Source organism: Mesitornis unicolor, unplaced genomic scaffold, assembly GCF_000695765.1.
Source record: "Mesitornis unicolor isolate BGI_N332 unplaced genomic scaffold, ASM69576v1 scaffold11694, whole genome shotgun sequence".
In the NCBI taxonomy this organism is placed as follows: domain Eukaryota; kingdom Metazoa; phylum Chordata; class Aves; order Mesitornithiformes; family Mesitornithidae; genus Mesitornis; species Mesitornis unicolor.
The window spans coordinates 436-10,843 of record NW_010179444.1 but is presented as its reverse complement, the minus strand read 5'-3'; the positions used below and the strand labels follow the sequence as shown (position 1 = coordinate 10,843).

General features: G+C 55.9%; 1 protein-coding gene across 1 annotated transcript; it reads right to left on the bottom strand.

The window, feature by feature from the left end:
• Positions 1–600: 600 nt before the first annotated feature.
• Positions 601–10,368, bottom strand: ATP13A2 (ATPase type 13A2; the record flags this gene model as incomplete). The annotated part of the gene is made up of 25 exons (XM_010182783.1): positions 601–738; positions 813–985; positions 1,069–1,220; positions 1,597–1,820; positions 1,941–2,037; positions 2,862–3,014; positions 3,226–3,305; positions 3,470–3,580; positions 4,502–4,662; positions 5,609–5,733; positions 5,911–6,031; positions 6,502–6,658; positions 6,777–6,893; positions 7,007–7,213; positions 7,301–7,489; positions 7,571–7,617; positions 7,727–7,837; positions 7,915–8,082; positions 8,225–8,356; positions 8,602–8,668; positions 8,886–9,020; positions 9,226–9,295; positions 9,554–9,631; positions 10,075–10,154; positions 10,257–10,368. Coding segments are annotated over 25 exons (3,205 nt in total), but the record flags the coding sequence as incomplete, so codon positions are not given.
• Between the last annotated feature and the right edge of the window lie 40 nt (positions 10,369–10,408).

Below are 10,408 nucleotides of genomic sequence, written 5' to 3'. Positions count from 1 at the left end.
CGACTACATTTACACCTCGATGCGCTGGAGTGGAGTTAAAAAATAGAGATTTGGGGTTTGGGTTTTTTTTTTAATGCTACAATGGTCCTGTCTGGGAGCATCGCAAGCGGAGAGGGTGGCTGTGGTCAGTCCCCAGGCGTTGGGGATGGAGCAGCATCCTTGGCAAGCCAGGGATGGGGCAGTTTGTAAACAGTTCCTACACATCTAGGGCGGCTGTGGGGGTAGCAGAGGGTTTTTTGTTTCACAGTGAGCAGAGACGCGAGGCTGGGGTGGGCGTCCTTGCCACCAGAAGGTCAAGCATCCCCATCTTGGTGGTTTTGGCCAGATGAGAGAGGAGAAAGGAGGTGGTTTCCCCCACAAAACGGTACCGGAGTCGAGCTGGACCGTTCATCCTCTTCTTCTGGACCTTCTCCCCCCAGCTTGCTCCTCCAGCATCTCCTTCTTCCCGGCCACATGTTCACAGCTGAGGGTGCCCCCATCGGAGCCTGCCCACCACATCCCTCCTTTTACCAGGATCAATAAATAATGTTGATGTCCGAGGGCAGGCGGGCGGTGCCGGGGAGGCCAGAGGGCCCCCACTATCTCACAGCAATGGACATCTTAGTGGGGGCTTTTTTTGGGCGGCCAGGGTGGCTGCTGCTGGCTCAGCTCCTTCTCCAGACGCTTGAAGAGCTTCTTGGAGGCTTTCTTTCGGCGCAGCTTGCGGAGGCAACCAAGCAAACCATGGTCCAGGGCAGTCTGCGGCAAAGATGGGGAGGGAAGTTGGGAACATGTCCCTCGTTGTCCCCAGCGCCCACCCTGGGCTCACCTACCTCCAGCACAAAGGCAGCGAAGAAGTTGAGGGCGGCGATCCCCAGCAGCAGCAGCTTGAAATTCAAGTCATCAATGCCCTGCAGCTTCAGCAGGGTTTTGGGGAAGCCCAGTGGGTAGAGGGTCAACCAGATCATGAGGCCAAAAAGGAGAATGAGGACTACCAAGAAGAGCACTGAGGGTGAGAAGGAAGAGGGTTGAGGAGAAGGATGAAGGTTTGGTGTCTCTCTTTGTCCCCATGGCCAGCATCGTCCTCACCGTTGGTGTAGAGCGGCTCCCGAAATGGGTACCCCTTGGACATGGCAACGGCCAGGATGAGGTACTGGAAGCCCGTGATGCAGAAGAGGACTGTGTTCTCATAGTTGGGCAGGTTCTGGGGAGCTGTCACCGTGCTGTTCAGTGGCACGTACCTGAGCCGGGCAGGGGAGAAGGCAGGGGGTGGGACATGCAAGGAGAGAGTCGCAGAATCATTAAGGTTGGAAAAGACCTCTAAGATGATCAAGACCAATCATCAAAATGTGTCAACCAGTCTAAACACCAACCCCTCATTCTCCATGAGCACAAGGCTTCCAAGATCATCAAGTCCAACCATCAAAATGCATCAACTGGTCTGATCATCAGACCCCTCATTCTTCATGAGCACACAGGAGCCATTCACTGTCAAGGTGCCTGGACACATCCTTGATGCCAAAACCAAGGGTGTTGGCCAAAACCAAGGGTGAGCACCCAGGCTTTGTCATCTGTGCCATTCCTATCACCAAACCCACGTGTGGCCGGGTCCCTTACCAGCTCTGCGAGATGGTGATGAAGTAGCTGAGCACTTGCACGGTGATGAGCAAGGCCGTCTGGAGGAGGAGGCTGCCTAGCACGAGGACGCTGATCAACGCCCCTTGGGGCCGCTCCACCCCCAGCTCCTGGGCAGGACCGGTGCGACCCATCAGCACTGCCACAGTGGTGGTGATGATCAGGTCAAAGAAGAGGAACTGGAAATCACTCAGGTTGGTGTTGATCTGGGGAAGAGAAACCGCCCACTCTCAGCCATGAGGATCTGCAGGAGGGCGAGGAGAGGTCCTGGGTTCAAATCCAGTGGTGATGAGGTGACCCCAGGCATGGCAGGCACCTGGACTCACCGTGTAGAGCAGCAGGACGGACACGAACTGCACCAAGCTGTACAGGGCCATGTACTTGAAGACACCGAAGGAGGTGACCAGCGAGCACCGGCCCTCCCTGCAGAGAGAAAGACTCAGGCACCAGCCACAGCACCACCAGCTGTCCCAGAGAATCACTGCATCGTTATGGTTGGACAAGACCTCCGAGATCATCAAGCCCAACCGTTACCCAACTCTACTATGCCCATGTCTGAACTATGTCCCCGAACACCATATCTAGACGGCTTTTAAATACACCCAAGCATGAGGATTCCAGTATTTGATGACCCTTTCCATGTATTAGTTTCTCCTAATGTCCAATCTAAACCTCCCCTGGCCAACCTTGACATTTCCCATCGTCCCACCAGTTGTAGCTTGTGAAAAGGGACCCATGCCCACCTTCCTACCCCCTTCTTTCAGGGAGCTGTAGAGGGTAATAAGGTCTCCCCTTGGCCTCCTCTCCTCCAGACTAAACAACCCCAAGTCCCTTAGCCGCTCTTCATAAGACTTCTCTCTTCTTAGGACCCTCTCCAGCCCCTCAATGTCCTCCTTGTCCTGCAGCACTCAACACTGAACCCAGCACTCAAGGTGCAGCCTCACCAGTGCCCAGTACAGGGGCACAATCACTTTCCTGCTCCTGCTGGCCACACTATTCCTGATGCAGGCCAGGATCCTGTTGGCCACATCGGCTCACTGCTGGCTCATGTTCAGCCACTGTCGACTAACACCTCCAGGTTCTTTCCCACCAAACAGCTCTCCATCCCCAGGCCTGTAGCGCTGCATGGAGTTGTTGTGACCCATGTGCAGGCCCCAGCACTCGGCCTTGTCGAAGTGAGGATACAGAGGCACCTGTGAGACCCCTGCCATGGCTTTTACCCCCCCATGAAGGTCCTGGCAGCTCACCGGATGACAGTGGGCACGCATTCAATGTTGCCCCCACGGGAGGTGAAGGGCGAGGCCACTGAGGCCTCAGCCTCTGACAGCGAGATGCCCACGTCAGCTGCCTTCAGGGCCCCGCAGTCGTTGGCGCCGTCCCCACACATCCCCACGCAGTAGCTGCAGCAAGAAGGTAGCCAGAATTTCACCATGTGACAGGGTAAAAAACCCTAATTCTTCAAGTTTGCACCTCCCGTATTTTGGATAACTCCACATCTGGAGAGGCCAGGAGGTGATTTCACAACTCTAGTACATAAGAGAAGCCTCTGGGTGGAGGAAGGAGCCACTCGTCCTCCTCTTTTCCCCATCTCTTGGGGTAGAGGGTCCTTACTCGAGGTCCTGCAGGCCGCACACCAGCTGGGTCTTCTGCTCAGGCGACATGCGGGCGAACACAGTGGCTCGGATGAGGATCTGCCAAGAGGGGAAAGGCTCCGCGTTCGCATCCCACATCCCTGCACGGGGTCACTTTGAGCATCTCACAGCGGCAAAAATAACCTCAACCCCAAAACCACCTTAATTTTTTGTTTCAGAGCTGGAAGGCCACAGCACGAAGGGTTTCCCTGCATGGGACTCACCTTCGGGAGGAGGTCGGGGAAGTGCTCGCAGACAACAGCGAAGGATTTGCCGTTGAGGGCCAAGTGGCAGGGCCAAGGCGGGGGGAAGCAGCCGTCCTGCTGGGGCTGTCCCTGCCAAGGAAAACAATGCTGCTGGCTTCAAATCCCCTCCAAGCCACCTTAAAATCCGCCCTTCAACCCGCGCGGAGCGGGAGGTAAAGCAGCTTCCGTAAAACTGCAATTTCAGGCAGATAAATGATGTTTTTTTGGATAAAAAGCTTGTGTGAGTGAGCCTGGAGCAGGACAGTGCTGGCTGCATCCTTTCAAAGCATCAGCTCCAGACGTGCTCCTGGAGAGAAACCAGAGCCAGTTTTCTCCCAGAGTGGCAAAATCCCACCTTTAATTACCTCTACAGATAACGACGCTGGGAAAAGAGCATCCTGCAAGATGACTAGCGCTTTGGGCTTTATAAAGCTCCACAAAATGTGGTTTCAGGACTCACCTCCGGCTGCTCCTCACCCTGAGAGTGCTCAGCGAGGATGAATTTGAGGGCGGCGGGTTTGTCGTGGCCGGGCGGGGAGGCGTTGACGAAGACCACCCGCTCCTTGGGCCCCACCATGCGGCAGCTGCGGGCCACGTTCACAGCTGTCAGCATGTTGTCCCCTGGCAGGAAGAGGCGATGGGGGTTGAATTGTGGAATTCCCTTTCAATGTTTCAGCAGAGCTGGATTTCTGAGAAAATGGCAGTGTTTGCTTTGGGGAACACAAGTGGATATTGGAGCTCTGGCCGGGATGGATCTGTTTTCCTGATAATAGCTGATAAGGTTATTGTTTTTGTTCTCACTGGGGAGCAGGACAGTGCTGGCTGCATCCTTTCAAAGCATCAGCTCCAGACGTGCTCCTGGAGAGAAACCAGAGCCAGTTTTCTCCCAGAGTGGCAAAATCCCACCTTTAATTACCTCTACAGATAACGACGCTGGGAAAAGAGCATCCTGCAAGATGACTAGCGCTTTGGGCTTTATAAAGCTCCACAAAATGTGGTTTCAGGACTCACCTCCGGCTGCTCCTCACCCTGAGAGTGCTCAGCGAGGATGAATTTGAGGGCGGCGGGTTTGTCGTGGCCGGGCGGGGAGGCGTTGACGAAGACCACCCGCTCCTTGGGCCCCACCATGCGGCAGCTGCGGGCCACGTTCACAGCTGTCAGCATGTTGTCCCCTGGCAGGAAGAGGCGATGGGGGTTGAATTGTGGAATTCCCTTTCAATGTTTCAGCAGAGCTGGATTTCTGAGAAAATGGCAGTGTTTGCTTTGGGGAACACAAGTGGATATTGGAGCTCTGGCCGGGATGGATCTGTTTTCCTGATAATAGCTGATAAGGTTATTGTTTTTGTTCTCACTGGCAGATATTTACATTTTTCAAGGTTTTGCCTGTACTTGCAATTATAGTTTATTTTTGTTTGTTTGTTTGTTTGTTTCCCTTCTCTCTGTGTAAGATAAAGGGGGGGAAGGGAGAGCCTGGGGACTCTCTGGGACAGGGGATTAAGGACAGATGATCTGGGTCTGATCCAAGCTGCCCAATAAAGGTCTATTCTATCCCATAAACATCACCCTCACTAGAAACTGGGGAGTTTGCAGGGAATGACCCCTTCAACCCTTCTTCTTCTTCACTCCTTTGATCCCTCCCTTTTCCTCCGTGATGCTGTCCATCTCAGTTCCTGAGGCTCACCCCTCCCTTGTCGCGTTGTTTGTAAGCCAAGTATAACTTTGACTGCTTTACTATCACTGTTCCTATTCTTGTTACAATTAATTTGCATTATTACTATTTAAGCTTGTGTTGTTTTAATTATTAAATAGTCTGTATCTCAACTGACAAGTTCTTTTACTCGCCTGATTCTCTTCGCCACCACACCAGGGAGTGGGGGAGAGATGAGCGAGCAAACTGTGAAGTGTTTTAGCTGCTTGCTGAGTTAAACCACGACAGGGTTCATGCTGCACCCATGAAAACACACACAGATAGCACGGACGCACAAAAACCAGGGTCCAGGAGGCCTGGTCGTGCCTCCCAGCTGTTTCAGGCCACCGATTTCTGGTGGAGAAACCCTTCAACCCTCACACAATGTCAAGAGTCACCCACGTCCCATCTCATCCCCACGGGAGGGTCACCTGTCACCATGATGGGTCGGATGTTGGCGCTCCTCAAGAGGTGGATGACAGGCGCAGATTCTGGCTTGAGGACGTTTTTCATGACAAGGAAGCCCAGGAAGGTCAGGCTGCTCTCCACGGAGTCCCTGGTGGGACACAACGAGCCGTTCGACACCGTCTTTACCAGGCAGAGCCGATCAATCGGTATAAAAAGCCAAAAATCCATGCTTTAGTACGGGGTAGGGTTTAACTCCTTGCAAGCTGCAGGGCATCCTGCGAAATGCTTAGAGGGAAATGTGTAAAATAAGTTTGTTGGGACCAACCTCTGGAGCTGCTGAGCCTCCTCGAAGGTGGTTACTGCGCTCAGCGGTTTGGAAGCCAGAGCCAAGACGCGGAAACCATCTGTGGTGTAGTGCCGCAGCATCTGGGAGAAATCCATGGGCACTGCCAGCACAAGGGAAAAAGCAAGGTTGGTAGAAAAGCAAACTGAGGGACAAAGCAAGGTGAGCCTGTGCAAACCCCATGAGGGAAACCAAAACTCAAGCTCCCAAAGGACTGAAGGACTTCGGATGCTCGAACTGTCTTCTATCTCCTATTTTCCTCCCCTGAGCTAATCGAGATCAAAGCCGCCATGCTGCCCCATGACATTGCTGTGGGACAAGCTGCAGGGATGCGGGTGGATGAGGGAGCAGACCCCTGTCCCCCATCATGTACCCGTGTCCGTCCTGCAGAGGCTGGCCACCATCTCCGGTGCGCTGAAGGACTTCGGATGCTCGAACTGTCTTCTATCTCCTATTTTCCTCCCCTGAGCTAATCGAGATCAAAGCCGCCATGCTGCCCCATGACATTGCTGTGGGACAAGCTGCAGGGATGCGGGTGGATGAGGGAGCAGACCCCTGTCCCCCATCATGTACCCGTGTCCCTCCTGCAGAGGCTGGCCACCATCTCCGGTGCGCCCTTGGTGTAGGCGTGGGCTGAGGCTTCTCCGGGCAGCTTGGCCAGGACACTCATGCGCTGCAGGGAGGAGGAGAAGGGGAAACGTCGGAGGATCCCCACGGGTGACTGGTGCTTCTGTGGAGGGAAACGAAGGGGTGGGGTGGCAGACGCTTCTCTGTGAGGTTCACCCTTTTTTGAGGGTGCAGACCCAGCAACCTGGGGAACCCAAGCCACTCCAGTCCCCAGCACCTACCCTATCTCGGGGCTGCTCTTCTTCAGGAGGAGGTTTCATCATGGCCAAGACCTTCGTCCCAAACTGCTGGAGGGCGGGCAGCTCCCCTTCCTCCTCCTCCTCCATCATCTCCAGGCGCTGAAATCAAAGCAGACGCCAAGATGGTGAAGCACTCACTTTCCCTGCCAGAGCAAGACGTGTCCCATCTCCCTCTTCATAGATCTGCAAGCTTCAACCAATGCTTCTCTTACCCAGCCAGTGGACTCCACCATCTTGAGGTCCACAGGGTCCCCGACAGGCTGTGCCCGCAGCAGCGAGACGGCATGGCAGGTGGCCAGCGAGTAGAGCAGGGGGCCAGCAGGCAAGCAGCGGGGCTCATGGACAATGGGCATGAAGTAGTTGTCCTCCAGCGGGACCACTCCCCAGACGTCCAAGCCTTCCTCCGTCAGGGTGCCTGTCTGTGGGGAGAGCACACGGTGGGGGTGTCCAGCCCCACCTCATCCCAAATTGGGGACCGCGGTGCCATGGCATTGCTCGAGACCCACCTTGTCGAAGCAAACCAGGCGGATCTTTCCGCAGAGGTTGACGCGGGGGGGGCTGATGCAGAAGATGCCCCGTTTCTTCAGCCTGTTCTGGGCGTAAATGGTGCCCACCGTCATGGCAGCCGGCAGAGCTGGGGGCACGATGACAGTGACCAGGTCCAGGGCACGGATGATGATTTGCCCCATGGGGACCTGATGGGTGAGGAGGAAGAGGGGTGGGCGTCCTGACAGCCCTCACCCATCGTCACTTGGAGCCTGTGAATCCAACCCTACCTGGTTTTTGACCAAGATGAGGATGCTGTAGAGCGTGCCCACCAAAGCTGTGCGGGAGAAGGGGGCTTGGTTACAAAGCAAAGTGGACAAAGGTTGGGTTCAACCATTTCAGAGGAGTTTGGCTGCTCCTGGCCATGCCTCCATGCTCAGACGTACCCAGGATGGCAAGGAAGAGGACAAACTTCACAGCGTCCTTGTAGAACTTGAAGCTGACGGGTTTGGGGTAGAGGATGGAGCTGATGAGATCACCCTTGGCTGTGCAAAACCCTGCGGGAGAGGGGCAGAAGGTCAGCGCGGGCAAAGTCACCGCTCCAAGGGACATGGTTTAATCCTGGTGACATTACCTGTGCGGGTCACCACGGCCAGCACGTCCCTGCCCACGTAGGACTTGGCTTGGATGACCTGTGTCCCGCAGAAGAGCGTGTGCCGCCGGTGCTCCTCTGGGGAATAGATGGTGTTGGCTGCTTGGCTGCCGCCCGGGAGAGGGGTCTTCATCACCGGCACACTCTCCCCTGCGGTGAGGAACAGCATGGAGGGAGGTTTAGCGCCTTGAGAGGGCAGCATCCAACCGGCCTGGATGGGAAAGGGCTGCTGAAGCGCCACTGAGGTACCAGGCTCAATGTCTCTCCCCAAAATCCACGGCGGGGCTCTCACCTGTCAGCATGCTCTCGTTGACCATGCACTCGCCCGTCAGCAGTGCGGCGTCGCAAGGGACCAGCATCCCATCCGCGGGGAGGCTGATGCAATCACCCGGCACCAGCTCCACGGAGCTCACCACCATCTCCTCTGGAAAAAAACCCAGCTGCACTCAGACACAGCATCCCGGTGCCATCCCAAATGGCTTCAGGCTTGGAGCCCTTGCTCATCACAGTATGGGTTGGGTTGGAAAGGACCTCAAAGCTCACCCGGTCTAACCCCATGGGCAGGGACACCCCCCCACGAGCCCCGGCTGCTCAAAGCCCCATCCAGTCTGGCCTTGGGCACTGCCAGGGATGGGGCATCCACAGCTTCATCACCGGCATCGCACTCACCTCCACCGGGGCGATGGACTCGCACCCCCACTGACATCTTGGCCATGTTTTGGAGCGTGGTTCTTTGCTGCAAGGAAGGGAGCAGTTAGCAGCCACCCGAGGGCAGCTCAAAACAGCAAAGCATCCATAAAGCAATCCCCAAAATCTCAGGATCTCATCTGAAGGATGAGGAAACCTGTCCCATCACTAGGGTATGGGTTGTCCTCACCCAGCTGGGCTCAGCACCAGCAGAAAAGGGGCTTTTCCAGTAGAGCTGCTGGTCCCCAAATGAGCCCACCACCAACCTTCCTGGTCTCATAGAGGGACAGCCCCAAGGAGATGGTGGAGATCAGGAAGATGCAGGCGGCATAGTAGTAATAGGCATCGCAGACCCACAGCACGATGCTGAACACTTGGAAGATGTAGAAGGGGTTGAGCACCTGGGAGGGAATAAGGAGAAGGAGCAGATTTTGGGGGAAAAGAGGATGGGTCTCCCCCCAGCTCCACCAGCTCTGCCCAAGCTGCTTCTCATAAAATCCTCTCCTCCCGGTGAGAAAGGGCCCACGAAGAGAGAGTACATGGAGCAGGGGAAGGATCTGCCCCAGGATAACAGGGGTTTTGGGAGCACAGCCCGTAGATGCACACCTCGTCCACCAACAGCCTGGCGTAGGACTTGACGGGCACCTCGATGAGGTTGGCTCCGTAGATCTTCCTCCTGCAAAAAGGGGAAGAAAAAGCAAGGGGAAAGCAAATGCATGGTAGGAAAGAGTTGCATTTCCAACTTGAGGGACCTTCATGCTGCCCAGTTCTCCACAAAAACCTGGTTATGTGGAAAAGCCAAACCAGGGCATCCCAGCACTGCCAGCAATCCTCTGTTTTGTGGTCTGGGTGCAAGAAAAATCCCACTCTGGGATTTTCTGGCCCCTGGAGAAGCCCCATCTGTGCTCCCTGGGTGTCCCACAAAGCCCCCTACTTGGTGCTGTGGTCCTGCTGGTGGAGCCCAGCCTGAGCGAGGTGGAGATCTGCGCAGGTCCAGCCTTCGTCCAAGACACTGGCAAGGCCAAGGGGGAAGAAAAAAAGGGAGAAACCGAGTCAAAACCAGCAGAAGCCTGGCCTGGGAGAGCAAAAACTGCGTCCAAGTCTGCGGTGACAACAAAATAAAACCCTTTGGGAGAGCGTCTTGTTCCTCTGCATCCGCTGCAGCTTGCGGGTGCCAGGGAGAGGGAACAAAAGGGACACAGTTTGGAGGGAGGGGACACCATCCAGCACTGAGGAGCTGCCAAACCACTTTGCCCAGTTTCCCCTGCCCACAGAGACATCAACAACCCGGGGGCAGAGGCAGCATCCTTGACCCAACGCCATGGGGATGGTCCCCAGAGGCTTTGCGGCGTGGAGGAAAGTTAGGAGGCTCTGGGCCTGGACTGTTTTTGGGGGGGGTCGAGTGGTGGGGAGATGCGGAGGAGTTTGTTGTGGCAGGAGGGGATGGGGAAATACCTGACTTTGCAGTAGGCCTGCCGCCGCTCGATCCAGATGTAGCGCATGCCCTCGAAGAGGTAATACCGCAGGACATTCTTCTGAGCAGAGCAGGAGGGAAAGACTGGGTGTTGGTGGGACATGAGGGGGGCCCATGCCAAGGGAGGCGGTTTTTAGGGTGGCGGGGGTGTCACCAGTGTCACCTCTTCCTTCTCGTGGAGGCGGACGGTGTCGCGGCTCTCCTCCTCATCCGTCACGCCAACGGCGATGCTGGTCCTGCGGTCCTCCAGCCGGCCCCCGGGGTGATGCTCCAGGCTGCTCAGGGGAGAAAGCAGTGGCTTGGTCCCTCCTCATC